This window comes from Diabrotica undecimpunctata, chromosome 5 (assembly GCF_040954645.1).
Source record: "Diabrotica undecimpunctata isolate CICGRU chromosome 5, icDiaUnde3, whole genome shotgun sequence".
NCBI lineage: Eukaryota > Metazoa > Arthropoda > Insecta > Coleoptera > Chrysomelidae > Diabrotica > Diabrotica undecimpunctata.
Genome location: NC_092807.1, coordinates 12,852,411 through 12,867,996, shown reverse-complemented (window position 1 = coordinate 12,867,996; position 15,586 = coordinate 12,852,411). Strand labels below are relative to the sequence as shown.

Sequence of the window (15,586 nt, the reverse complement as noted above, 5' to 3'; positions counted from 1 at the left end):
TTAAACGATCTGTATGTTATTAGACGTTTGTTGGCTAACATTTGCCTACGTATGTGTAAAGGTGGTTCCTGGGCTTCTGCTAGAACTGCTTGGTTTGGTGAAGACATCATAGCTCCTAGACAAATTTTTATTGATTTAAATTGTATTCTGTCAAGAGTTAATAGATTTGTTTTGCATGTTGAACCGTAAAGAACACAGCCGTAATCCAGAATGGATCGTATGTAGGATCTATAAAACATTAAAGAGATATTTTGATCTGCACCCCATCTTTTTTTAGAAACGAAACGCAGAAGGTTAATTCCACGCTCGCACTTTTGTTTTACGTACTTTATATGGCTGGACCACAAGAGTTTTTTATCTAGGATCATGCCTAGATACTTATACTCTTCTGCTAAGGGGAAATTATAATCACCTATCTGGCATTTGCCTGTGACTTTTTGTCTACGTCTAGTGAAACATACAATCGAAGATTTTTCTTGTGATATACTAAAACCCATTTGTTTCACCCACTTATCTAAGTTACTAAAGCTAAGTTTTAGATTCAACATACAATCTTCATAGGATTTATGGCTGGTATATAAACATATATCGTCTGCATATTGAATTATTTTGCATTTTTCATCCATCAAACCATGCAGATCTGCAGTATAAACATTAAATAATAAAGGACTTAGAATTGAGCCTTGTGGGAGACCGTTATATAATATTCTTGGACCGTGTAATACATTTCTATGGTCCCGTAAGTATATTTTTCTATTCACATACAAATTTATTATATTTACAGATAATCTTTTATCGATACCACACCCCACCATTTTTGAATATAATATATCCAAATCAACCACGTCATATGCACCCTTTAAATCTAGAAACAAACATAGCATAAATTCGTTTTTTGAAAAACAGAGTTGAATATCCGTAACTAAATGTATGAGAGCATCAATGGTACCTCGACCTCTACGAAATCCATACTGTGAGTAGGGAAAAACTGAACTACTTTCAATAAAATGTTCTAATCTAAATTTTATAAGCCTTTCAAAGGATTTTGTCACACATGATAATAGAGAAATGGGTCTATAAGATGATGGAAGTTCTGGGTTTAAGTTAAATTTGAGTAAAGGGCATATGATAATATTTTTTAAAGTATCGCAATATTCTTGTTTCAACCACCAACTATTAAAGATTTGTAAGAGAACATCTTTGGCATTTGACGGCAATTTGTCCAATATCTTATAAGTAAAACCGTCCAAACCGGGGGCTGTATTTCTGCTTTTTTTTAGTGCGAAATCAAGTTCTGAAGGAGTAAAAGGTTTTGACATGGAATCTACACTAGTATTAAAACGAAAAAATTCTTTAATCCTACCAACATTACCAGAGGCAGATGAAGGTGCAAGTTGGTCTAACATCTGTTTAATGAGATTTTCAGAAAGTTGAGGTTTTTTGTTGTACTGATAGTTATTGGAAATTGATCTGACGGATGACCATATTTTTGAAAGAGGTGTGCTTTTGTTTAGACTATTTAAAAAATTTATCCAACTACTTTTTTTCTTTGTTTTAAATAATCGTTTGGTTTGGGCTGCTATATTTTTATAGTTTATGTAATTATTATAGTTACTTTGGGTTCGATACGCTTTCAATGCTTCTGATCGTTTTTTTATTATGAATGTACATTCCTCATCCCACCAATAAGGCCTTGGAATTGAGGGAGTAAAAGGTTTTTTTATGGGCATAGATTTGGAAGCAGCTAGAGAGATAGTCTGAAAGAGTAGGGCTGTCTTCTCATCGTTAGAAAGATTATTAGATGATAAAATTGTGGATAATTGTTTGTCTAAATCTGTCTGAAATAGCTTCCAGTCAGCGCGGCAATCGTTCCATTTTGTTGATGGATTAATTAGGAAAGAAGTAGGATTAATTTTAAGCTCTATTTTAATAGGAAAATGATCGGATCCCAATGTTTCGTGATATACTGACCAGTTTATACGATTTGTTAATGAGGCTGAGGTGATAGTCAAATCAACGGCAGAATGATTGCCACTCGCGGCGATTCTAGTAGGTGATCCGTCGTTTAGAGAAACTAATTCGAAAAAATCCATGCTTTCGACTAATATTCTACCATTACGGTCATCCGGGATCGGACCCCACATGTAATGATGGGCATTAAAATCACCACAAAAAACTGTATTATTATAATCGAATTGTTCAAATAAATGTATCCAATCAGTCTTTTCTACTCTGATGTCAGATGGTTTATATATAGACACAAAAGATATATTAATTTTGTTAAGTAAGACTGCACACACTTCTATTCCGGTATTAAAATTATAGTTAATGTTAATTATTTGATAATCAATGCCCTTTAGTATGAAAATGCCTACACCGCCATAGCCACTTTCACGGCATTTTGAAACAAAATTATACCCTTTTAATTTAAAGTCTATTTGGTTTTTCAACCAAGTTTCGGATAAAATTATAATATCTACATGAGAATTATTAATATAATTTATGAGACTATCCCTATTACTTACTAACGATCTACAATTCCATTGTAAAATATTTAAGGAAGATTGAGTAAGTTGACTGTGCATTTGGAAATTAATAATACGAGTGAATGCTTTCATTGTCACTCGTCGCTAAATTATCCGTTTCTCTGTTATTACCTGTTTCTTCTAAATTATTAGAAATAAGTTTTCTTAATTCATTTTCTAAATTGCATATAGGTTGAGATTGATTATTGGTATACATAAGTTGATTAATATGAGATGTGACAAGTAATATAAGTTTCTCTTTATAGTCAATAAATTCGTCCCTGTAGGGATTGGGTATTATAGGATTAGATTTAGGGGTAGGTCTTTTGATAGAAGTTGACGCAGAGGTATGGGGTAAAATTGGTGGAGAAGTTGCTTTACGTTTATTATTTGTAGAAATATGAATAGTTTTCCTTACCGGTTTATTTAATGTGAAATTAGGGACATTGTTAGACGAGGTAGGTAAACTGGGAAAATTGGAAGTGTTATTTAGAATAGAAAATCTATTATTAGTTATTATTTTTGCGTAACTTGGATTGTTATGTAATTGTTCTGCTTCTCTGAATGTTATATTTTCTGATGCCATTATTGCTTTGATTTTCTTCTGTTTTTCGTATATTGGACATTTTCTAGACAACGAGGTGTGATCGTTGGTTTTACAATATATGCAATGATTATTTTCATTACAAGTTTCTACAGTATGGGTGGTGTCTGTACATTTTTTACATCTACTGTCCTTAGATTTACATTGTTTTGAGGAGTGACCATATCTGAGACATTTATAGCATTGCACTACCGGGTGTATGTATGGATCTACTGAAAAGTTGCATAAATTAATTATTATGTTTTGTGGAACCTCGTTTCCCAAAAATTCTACAATTATCATTTGTCTTGGTACTAATTGAGTTGTGCCATCGTTGTTCGTTACTTTTCGTTGCATCCTTTGAACATTTACCACTTGTCTCTCGGATATTATCGCATCCTTTAAATAATTCTCCGAAAAGAAAGTATCAACCATACGGACTATGCCTTTTCTATGTGTATAAAATTTTGGAATATAAGCTATAAGATCATTTTTATTTATTAAATCATGATTAATTATTTTATTTGCTATAGAATAAGTTTTAAAAATGACTTTTACCCTATTAATGCCAACTGTTTTTATATCAAGTACATCATTTTTAATGGACGAATCATTTAATAAAAAATGTCCTACCTTCATTGGAAATAACCTACCGATATTTTTATTTTTGTGTTCAATATATACAAAGAATGGGGCCTTATCGCTGGGTTTATACCGGTTTTCAAAATCAATTAAAGTATTTACAGACCTGTTATCATCAATATTAGTTTTTTCAGACGTGTTTACGGAATGTAATTCATCGGGCGGTCTATGACCTCCAATAGCATCTTCTTCCATACTTAGATTTTTTGGAATACCAAATTATGGGCCTAATTTGCACTAAACAAATTCACAAAATAACACAATAGCGATCACTATCAAACTCGCACCGACAGCAATATCAAAACAAACCGTTCTCTACGGCTATCGACTCGGGTATGATTGGATTATGTTGTAGCAACTCATTTTAATTACAATGTTTGAAATTTATAACATTTGTTTAAATTAATACCTTATAATTTGATACTTCATTATGGTTGTTCTATTTTTGGTTTGATTTGATCATTCACTAAAAATTTAATAAAAGTGCGACAACATTGTCGCATATGTCGTTTTCATTGGCTATTTATGTAGTTTGAAAATCACTTATTGCATTTTAAAAAAAATTTATACAGGGTGTAATATTTAATACGAATCCCTAAATTAATTTTTCCAAAGCCTGGAATTTTTTAGTTTAGCTAATACCAGTCAAATGCTTGATAGTAGTGTACTGTATCATGCAAAAATTTAAAAAATCAAATAAGCCGTATAAACACTACAGTAAAATGAAATAAATGGTCAATTACACAAATCACCCTGTTAATTAATAAAGAAGAGGAGTTGACATTTTTAGTGGCCACATGATATGCTCCCTGAGGGACTCTACATATGGTAGAAGTATGTAAAGTTCCTCATGACTCACCCTGTATATAGATAATATAGGTTATGTAGAAAAATGAAATGGGGCCACAAGCACATGGTTATTATGCCTCAAGTTAGAATATGTATTTCGGTAGTATTAGAGTACTAACTAGAGCTAAGTAATAATAGGACAAATGTTTAATCCACAAAACTACACTAATGAGTAAAAAAAAATCATATTGGTGCGTCATATTTTAAGCTGGAAGATTTGTTAGTTAATAATCAAAATTAAAAATATTCGGGCGATACAAACAATATATCAATTAAGTAAAATTCAAATCAATGGTGTGTCATTTAGAAGACCGGTGTTTTTAGGCCTCATATAGCACACACCAGAAGTGAAGCAAATAATGCTAACACCTACACTCAAATATATCTGCCAAAATTATTGGATTTTATCGACATACCGTATAAATTTTGGATTATTTGCAAAAGGAAGTCATATTTCTTAAGAAAACTATCACTACTAGATGTTAGCATTCGAGGATCGACATATTCTTTAATATAAGAAGTAAAAAATGATAAAATTGTTACCTTAATTTATTACAGATAAAAAAAGAAAATAAGATTAAAAAAAGAATACGATTATACTCACTGCAATCAGTTTCATCGCTGTGGTCATCGAATCCACAATCGTGAACGTTGTCACAACGCCAGCTAGCAGGAAGACATCTTCTCGACTTTTTGCATTTGAATTTTGTAGGCGGACATACTTGAGAGCAGGTTTCTGGGTTTTCGTCAGTTCCATCCAAGCAATCCTTTTCTCCATCGCACACCCAATGTTTTGCGATACAACTTGTCTTGTCACACTAACAATGAACGGCATAATATTAGTACATTATTTTCTGAAAAGTCCTCGTGTATAGATTGAGGGAAAAAGATGCAAAAAAATGTCTCAGTCAATGATTGACTTGGAAATCCCTCCATCTCCATAAACGAAAGTACACCAATTGTATAAATGTGAGCGGTTTTTAAGTGGCTCTCAGACCTTCACAAAACAATAATAGTCGACACAATAGCAGCTACCGAAGAAAAGATCCATACTTCCCGAGAGCTACCTAAACTGCACACTATCATAAGTGCTGAATCTAGAATCCATCATCGAAATTTTCTTCAGATCTGATGTACCAAATGTTTTCGGCAAAATGGGATTTTTTCGAAGTCAAAAGTCCTAGAGGTTACAGAAGGAGTAGGGCAGTCAACCTTGACCTAACGAAATATGGTTCATTCCAACGACGTAAGCGAAAGCGTACTTGACTAGACAACCTTTCGGACCTAACTAACAGGAAAATGATATCCAATAGAAGATGAAGTCATAGAAGGAGACGAAGTCGTATTTTCTACCTTTGTAAATTTTTTCAATAAATTTCACCCACTGCCAGAGTCTCCAGAGGGGATATGTCATCAAACGCTTTCAGTCGCTGACAAATGAGTGTATAAATATGTGAGGTTTTTCATCGCTCTTAGTCCTTCACGAGTTCGTCTAGACTCTCCTACACTCTGGGAGCTCATTCAGCTCGTGTTCTGCCCGCCACACTTATTCCCTGGGGCATTTGGTGTTTAGAAGAAACTGTTGTTTTATTTTCTGACCTGAAGAGCGACTGTTGAGGACAGAAAACTACGCCGATATACGAATATATACTTAGAAAAATCTCAGTAATTATATAAATAAACATTCATAAAATATTATCGATATTATCAAAATAAAAGACTACTGATTTTTCTTACCTTAAGTTGATTTTCTCCACAGGTCACATTGTGACAGGGACCACCCGGCTCGAGTAACTCATCAGAACCGTCTCCGCAATTGTCAACCGTATCACACAGGTACGCATTAGGGATGCAGTGCCTCTTTTGAGTACATTGAAACATTTGTGGAGGACAGCTAGGGGGCGCTGTAACGTTAGCCGCTTTGATACAGCTGCCATTCGTCCACTGATATCCATCGGAGCATGCGCACGTGGAACCGTGGTCAGGTAGTGGTAGACATAGTTCGGGACATGTCGACACAGAACAATCGTTATCGCCTAAAATTTACAGAATTTAATAGTACAAATGTATGAAATTTAAATGTGTTTAAAGATATCGATTCGATATTCCAAAGTTTTAAACTTTAAAAAGAGTTTAAAATTACCCCGTACTTAAGAACTTTCCCAGTTCGTAACTAAGTGGCAAATTTAACTATAACAAAATCATCCATAATGAAGTTAAATAGAGTCCAGAAAAATGGAAGGATCTATGGCTGCAGTAACACAGATAAGGGCTGGATGACCTAAAATTAAGTCTATGGTTGAAATGATCCAGAGATCGAAAAAGACGCGAAGATCTTGGAAGAAAAAAGAAGGGGAAAGACTTATAAAAGGTAGTAAAACTGAAATGGAGATGGGTCGGTTGTCTGACAAGAAATAAGATCAAAAATAGACAAAAAAGATTGTCCAGATGATCTAAAAGGAATAAAATGTTTGAAATAACACAGAAATCGAGGAAGAAAAATATAGATCTTGGAAGAAAACCGAAAGAAAAAGACTGAGAGAAGGTGGCAAAACTAAAATGGAGATGGATCGGTGGTCTGAGAAGAAAAAAGATCAAAAGTGGACAAAAAAGATTTTGTCTAGCTGTGATGATTAACGCTGACTAGCAAGAAAAATCAAAGAAAATAAAAAGATGCCCTAAAAAAAAGTCTATGGTTGGAATGACACAGAGATCGAGAAAGAAACGATTATCTTGGACGAATAACGAAGGAAAAACACTTATACAAGGTGGTAAAACTGAAATGGAGATGACTCGGTCGTCTGACAAGAAAAAGAGATAAAAAATGGACAAAAAAGATTGTCCAGCTGGGATAATTGACGAAGATTGATAAGAAAAGCCAAAGACTATAGGACAAATGAGCTAAAAGGAAGTCTTTGGTTGAAATAATACAAAAATTGAAAAAGAAACGAAGATCTTTGAAGAAAAACGAAAGCAAAAGACAGAGAACGTGCCAAAACTAAAATGGAGATGGGTTGGTCTTGCGACAAGAAAAAAAGATCCAAAGTGGACAACAAAGATTATCCAGCTGTGATGATTGACGAATACTGATAAGAGAAACCAAAGGAGATAACACATATAACCTAAAAGGAAGTCAATGATTGGAATAACATAGATGAAACGAAGATCTTAGAGAAAAACGAAGGGGAAAGACTTATAAAGGTGGTAAAACTGAAATGGAGATGGGTCGGTCGTCTGATAAGAAAAAAAGATCAATAATGGACAAACAAGATTGACCAGCTGTGATGATTGACGAAGACTGACAAGAGAAACCAAAGGTGATGAACAGATGATCTAAAAAGAACAGTTTCTTGTTAAATATATGAATAGATCACTAGTACTACTTACCTTTTTGTGCTTGCTCATCGAAGAGTTTGATATCAAAAATAGGCAAATTTCCAACGTAAACTTTTCTAGCTCCCGTGTCGTTTCTGTAGGCCATTATAGCACCTTTGGCCATCTCAATAAAATACAGATTCTTCGTAGCTCCTGCACCAATAGCCAGGCTAACTGGAGAATCCACTCCGCCTATAGTTTCAGTTCTTTGATCTTTTCCGTTAAAATCGACACTTTGTATGATTTTAAGGTGTTTATCACCCCAAAATATCCTTTTAGTCTGGTAATCGATGGCCAATCCAGTGGGCCAATGTATTTTTTCGACTAAAAATGCTCTTTTATTTGTACCATCCATATTAGCCGTATCTATACGACCTTTTTCTGGAGATAAACTGGACCAATCGGCCCAATACATTACACCGTTGTAAGGATCTACAGCTATAGAAGTAGGACTGTAATTGCTACTTTCTATGAGAGTTCTTGTAATAGAAGTGTTCGCTAATTTGGTGACGCTAATGCTTCCTTTCTCAAGGCTTGTCCAGTATATATTCCTGGATATCCAGTCGAAAGCAAGACCATCACAAACTACGTTTTTTAATAGGACTTTTACATCTGTGGTATTGATAACAGGTACTTGGTTAACTGTCAAGCTCAGCGCATCGGCGAAAAATATACTTTTAGTTTTCACGTCGAAATCCAGCCCTTTAGGCCTGCCAATGTTCATAATAGGAACTATCGTTTCATTCCCGGTATTCAAATCTATACCTCTTATTGAAAACGGACGGCTTTTAGATACTAGTAAAAAAGTAGAAGGCAATTCTTTCGAGCATCTTCTTTGGTCGGTCAGCGTGTAACCTGTTGCGCAAATGCACTTCTTGATGGCTATGGCACCGTTCCACGTCGGGATGCAGAGGTGATCACAGTCGTTCATAGTCTTGCATGGATGGGCAACTAAAAATTAAAATATATAGTACCATTACCAAAATATACAGGGTGATCAACTCACGTGACGAAGCCCTTTATATTTGTTATTATAGGAGATACCAAAAAAAGTTATTTATAAAAATAGCTGTAAGCTCGCATTTTAAAATTAGTCATAAATATACAGGGCCTTAAATATTCATTACAGGGACTCGTTACAATAATACAAAGTTGTTTTGTGTTATACAGGGTATTTAAAAAGTTGTAACTAAATTTCAATAAAAATCGTAACAAGTTCAACGCCCTGTATAATTGAAAAGAGGTACAAAAGTAACGACCTGTTTGTGCCATAGTTTTTAAATGATTGTCAAAATTTATAAAAATGTTGAGATTTGTTGAGAAATATCAAAATGCAAAAATACAAAATGAAGGATCAGAGGAACTTCCAGATATAACCGAAGAGGAAATTAAATCAGCGTTAAAAGGTATGAAGAACAACAAAAAGCCTGGAGAAGGTGACGCCTGGCAGAGACAGAGTTTCAAATCAAAAAACCAGAAAAACTGGTATTACGGACGCCATTAAAAGAATTACAAAGCTGAAATAGAACTGGGCAGGATATGTTAAGAGTCAGAGATGGAAGATGGAACAAGAAAATTTTAGAATGGAGACCTAGACACGATGCTTATCGTAATTGAGGACGTTCTCCAACAAGGCGGTTGGACGACATCAAGTTCACTTTTTTTCACAATTTATGTTTTTGGATTTCGCGTTCAACTGAATCATTACAACTCGTTCAGATACCTGCCATACAGCGCTAACATATTTACAAACCTCTCTTGTGTTCATTTTTCCGGGTTCATATAAACTCCATGTGCCTATTCTACATCTCATTTCGATATCAAATTTGGACAAGTGGGACATTCTTCGCACCCCTGCCTCATTTAAGAAACGCCCGTAATCGGGGACACCATTTAGTTCCTTAATCATAATAATAAAATAATCCTGGGAAAAATATTACAGCAGTCATTCCCTTGGCTTTCTACACCGCTGTATACACGCTGTTTAGGTGGTTACCACCGCACCGGGTACTGTTATGTATTGACCGTTCTGGCCTACACGACTTCCGCTCAATACAAATACTGAAACACCAACAGCCGATTTCCAGGTTTGATTTTATAACAACCCTAAAACCAGGGGCTGCCACTTCCTCCCTCCAAACTGTTGTGAAGACTTTCTTCTCCGCCAAGGATGCCGTTGTGGACTTCATCCATGACCCTGGACAAGGGACCCTTAGCAGGTACTAGTTTTCCATGTCAGGAAACACCTGCAATCTGCGGACGGCAGGGATTTATTCACTTCCCTCGATAGGGCTATCCAGAAAGAGTTCCTACCCACTAGCCCCACTATTTGCTTAGGATTTTTAAATGCATTACCCTGTATTTTATATCACCATCATAAACTAATAACTTTTCTGGTATCTCCTATTACACAATTAAGGTCATGTACAACTGGTTCCTAAAAAACTGATACGTCTCTTAGTAAGATTTGATCATTTTGAGCAGTGTCTTTGATTGGCTCGACATTATATTATATTTATTATGACAGACAAATAATAAAATAAACAAACAAATAACAAACAATTGATTACATATGTTAATTCATAAATAATTGTAAAAATTATTAAGGTCTAAATTTTCATATTATTTTGAATTCCTGCATTTTATAAAGAATATATGAATGATAGTTTTTACATAAAATAGGGTTGTTGTTATTATTTTTATATTATTAAGGAATAAAACAAACGACTTAACTCAACAATATAATAATGTAAGAATTGTAACAAAAAAAAAATAAAATTAATATTTTGTAATATCTTCATCAGCATTGAACAGCTTGTAGTCTTCAGTCCATCTGAGTGAAAGGAACTATGAAATTATCTTTTTCAGAGAGCTCTTTCTAAACCTGTTGTACACCGTGCCACAGCTCTTCAGCATTTTGAGGTATAAAATTACGCCGATACAATCGTTTTATAATAACCCCTCACACATTCTCGATTGGGTTTAAATCTGGACTGTAGCTGGGCCATGGTAAGGTTTCGATGTTGTTATTCTGGAGCCACTGGTTTATTATATTTGCCGTGTGAACAGGACAATTATCTTGTTGGAGGATAAAATTATTTTCTGGATACAACTGTTCTACACTGCGAAACATGAAGTTTTCTAGAATGATCAGATAAGTCTGCCCAACAAACCTGCCATCAATACGCCATACAATTCCCATTCCTCTAGATGAAATCCATCCCCATACATTGGCGCTAAAATGACAAGCTGCTCGATATCTATCAAAATATAGAGGATTAAATCTATTATTATCTGGTTTATACGCCCCAAATTTGCCTTTTTTAGAAGATTGAAAAATTTTCTCATCTGTAAATATTACCCTATCTCAAAAATCTTGATTTTGTAGCTGATGATTTAAAGCAAATATTTCTTGATTGCTTCTGTTATGGTGTAAGAGCTTGTTTTTTGCTGCAGTTCGGTACCTAAGACGCGATGCTTTAATTCTGCGCCAAGTTGTTGTCTTTCTTCCCGGAAACTTTGACATAATTCTTGCAGTTTTCGCATCTTCAAAAGGATTCTCTTGTAACCTCTCCAAAAGCGTACGATCTTCATGAGCGGTAGATATTTTTGGTCTTCCAGAACCTTGCTTTCTTTAGCGAGTTTCTTGTTCTCTCCATTTTTTATTAATATTAAAAACTGTTCTTCAGTTTACGTTAAAATGGTTCTTCTAATTTCGATACAATTCTTGCTTTTAGTTCTTTTCTAGCATGTGGAGCCATTTTTTGAGGTTGAAGAGAATAAGTTATCTGACAAATTTTAAGATTTGGCAGTGACAGTGACAGTATGTAAATAATAAGTATTTATCCTCCAAAATACACTTCTCAATTTTTTACAAAATACGCTTAAGAGTCGTATCAGTTTTTTTAGCAACCAGCTGTACATTACGCGAAATTAATAAAATAATTTCAGAATTATTAGGGGTGTAGCAATAGTTCAAAATAATTCGGAGAGGTAATTAAATGTTATACAGACAGTGATTGAAGTAAGTTTATAAAAACGCGTACCAATATCACTGCTATATACACTCACAATAGAATCACACAAGGTACATTTCTCATATGAACTCGAGTTGTCTTTTAACGGCTTCACGGTGTTTATCTGTAGCTAGTTCACGTGTACACGTCACTTTTGCGTTTGAAATAGTCCAAAAGGAGAAAAAAAGAATTTAAGCATAGTCGACGGCCACGAAGAGAAAAAACGTCTTTGCTCTATGGTAGACGGCAATCGAGAGAGCGGAGAAAAAGCGTGTATCTTCTACGGGAATCAAATTAAGAGAGCCGAAAAACACGTCTGTTCTCTACAGGAACCAATAGGTAAGTTAGAACGATTTGTTTTGCATTGTCCAAAAATGTCTTTACTTCTCGCAGGTGGGAATAAAAATAGGTAGGAGGAATTATTACTAAGGATTGGTTTAAGTAATGATTTTGATATTAAGGTTGGTAATTATAGAAATGATATAGCGAAAAATATAATATTGTTTTTTGCATGTGAAAAATTGAACACCTATAATAACAGATATAACGAACTTTGTCACAGAAGTAGATCAGCCGGTACAGTAATCATTACACTGAAATACTAACCTTAAAACATGAAATAATATCTAATAATGATGCCTGCATTAATTATATTATAAAATTATAAAAAAAAAAGAATAAAAAAGATGCTTACCATCTGGTTGGCGCTGTCTGTGGAAAACGTATACATTAAAAGGTCTACTAATATTAACAACGACGCTCTTTTCTTCGTGCTTAAACTTATGCAGCTCCAATATACTGTTATTATACCACGAAGACACAAAGATACTATTTTGGAACACGGTAATTCCATATAAATTTTGTACTTTAGTACCTCTTAGTACCGTTTTTCGGTTTCGTCCATCATAGTCGACCCTTTCCACATAATCTAAAAACAAAAATGATGTATTTCAGTAACTTTGACAAACGCACGACGTTTTTCATTTTGATTACCTCGTTCTATCTTGACCTGTTATATAAATCGAACTTACCTAAGTATGTATCCACCCAATAGACTCTTTTGGTCGGAAAATCTACTGATACACCGTACGGATAAACAATTGTATGATCTACAATGGATCTTCTGTCGGTACCGTCCATATTTACACGTTCGAGCATAGGAGAAGAATGTCCCCATTTTGTGAAAAACAGGTAGCCGCTTGTTGGATCCAACGTAATTGCTCTTGGTTTGCTCAGGTCGTACTCGACAAGAATATTACACCACCTAAACCAAGAAGAAGTACCAATGAACCATAACAGAATGTGATAATTGTATCAACAAAAAATCAGATATTAAACATTTGAGTGAAATATACTCCTATTTACTAACCTTGGACAAGAATAGAAGAACCAAAGTTAACAGTTTTGCCTAAGATCTGTCGATTAATTTATTAATAATGTTAATTGCTGATAAACTACTTAAACTGTTTAACTTATTATGATAATGACCAAAAAATTTTACTATTTATATAAAACAAAATTGTACATCAAATAAATGTCTAACCTTACTTCAATTGGAAAACATAAATAAAATGTAGATATGTAGAAAAAATGTCTATATTCACTGATAATTGATAATAGGGCATGAGATATATTCTCAGACTCACGACAGTGGCCCAAAAATTAACAAAACAAATGTACTGGCTGATTATTCAGTAGAATAAAAGCCAAAAAGAAGAAGAAGAAGTATAAATCTGTCAGATATAAAAAAAAATATTTAGTTTTAACATTATAGACTTTAATTTTAAATTATTGACGTCAAATATGTTTAATATCTGTGCCTTAGTTTCAGTTTTTATTTATTGTTATGTATAAATTCTTCATTTTCAAACATTTTGACAAACATCCTCACTTAGTAAGTAAAATACTAATTCATCATATGTAAGAGATACCTAATGAGCATCATTGTAGTGTTCACTGATTATGCCTATGAAAATAGGAATCTCAGGAGACTGAGACACCTGAAGTCCTGATGAAAACTCCAGAGAGGAAGTCGAAAGCTCGGTGTACTCAAATATTCTACGCGGTTCAACCTGGTTAAACAGTTGAGTTTATTTTCTAATTATAATAATAATTTTAGTTTTAGGTTGTTAATATATATATATATATATATATATATATATATATATATATATATACAAGAAATACTGGATATTATTGACTGTCGATATAAACAAACAACACAGTTTATTAGGGCTGCAGTCAGAAGGTTTGGCTGGGATATTACAGAAACACTCTTTTGACTTTTGGTCTAGCTTTCGGAATTGTTTTATTGCTTCTTCAAGACACTGTAATTAGAAGAATGTGTAAATATTTACAACATATCACTGACAATTTGTGATATGTTGTAAATATTTACACATTCTTCTAATTACAGTATCTTGAAGAAGGAATAAAACAATTCCGAAAGCTAGACCAAAAGTCAAAAGAGTGTTTCTGTAATATCCCGGCCAAACCTTCTGACTGCAGCCATAACAAACTGTGTTGTTTGTATATATATATATATATATATATATATATATGTGTGTGTGTTTAAATTCAAATATGGTTGTATAAATGAATCAATACATTTTTCCTCCTCTGTATTCTTCCGATCCCTTAATATATATTTATATATATATATATATATTTATATATATATATATATATGTGTGTGTGTTTAAATTCAAATATGGTTGTATAAATGAATCAATACATTTTTCCTCCCCTGTATTCTTCCGATCCCTTAATAGTACCGCTGAGGCTCGGAAATGCATTTCGCTAAAGAGAAGAGCACCAGTCGTTGAAAAGAAAAGACGTAACCCGGCAAGTGAACCCATACACGCATATTGAATTGGTTTTGTTCGTTGTTTCGTAGTGCAAACCCTGGTAATTAGACCCAGCGGTAAGTTTTACCTAGTTTTACCTAAACCTATAAATTGTCTTTGATTGTTTATTGCAACCATTTAAATTTTAATAATTATTGGCATCTATGAGTTAAAAGTTCATTTTTTCTCGCCAGAGTTACCGAAGGAATAGTTCTGTTAATTTAAGTACTATTACTATTAAGTACTATACATAAATATTGTAATTTATACGATAATACACTGTTTTTAGATGAATTTAAACTGTTATCTCTTCGCAAGAATAAGAGTATAGTATTACACGTGCCCAAACGTTGCTCTGTGATACAAAAATGAAAATTTTAAATTAATAATGCACTGAAACAAGCAAATAGATAAACTTACATTAGGTTATGGGTACACACAAGGATGATCTCCCGTTGATCGTCCATAAAATACCAGTTTTCTGTGATCCAATCCAATGCCAATTGTTGTACCAAATCTACTTCCAGGAGTGGAGAGGCAACGTTCAAAGACCATCTTTGATTTAAATCGTTTACATTAGCGCACATAAACGAAGCCTAAAACACGAATACAACTTTTATAGAACTGGAAGTATATCTTCTGATACAGGTATCATTTTTAATACCAATATCTAACGCTAACAATAACATTAGTAGAAGGTAAGACACTTGAGCGCACTTTAACCTTTGACCCCTGGCATCACAGCAGTGC

The 15,586-nt window shown here is 33.9% G+C and overlaps 1 protein-coding gene across 1 annotated transcript in view; it reads right to left on the bottom strand.

Annotated features, from left to right (window-relative positions):
* Positions 1–15,586, bottom strand: part of LRP1 (LDL receptor protein 1) — a 149,284-nt gene that overhangs the window by 61,506 nt on the left and 72,192 nt on the right. Inside the window, exons 6-11 of the mRNA XM_072531505.1 lie at positions 15,257–15,432; positions 13,022–13,254; positions 12,685–12,918; positions 7,987–8,925; positions 6,337–6,635; positions 5,204–5,417 (exon numbers count right to left, since the gene is read on the bottom strand). Coding sequence (XP_072387606.1) covers positions 5,204–5,417; positions 6,337–6,635; positions 7,987–8,925; positions 12,685–12,918; positions 13,022–13,254; positions 15,257–15,432 — 2,095 coding nt within the window. The remainder of the gene's footprint in view (positions 1–5,203; positions 5,418–6,336; positions 6,636–7,986; positions 8,926–12,684; positions 12,919–13,021; positions 13,255–15,256; positions 15,433–15,586) is intronic.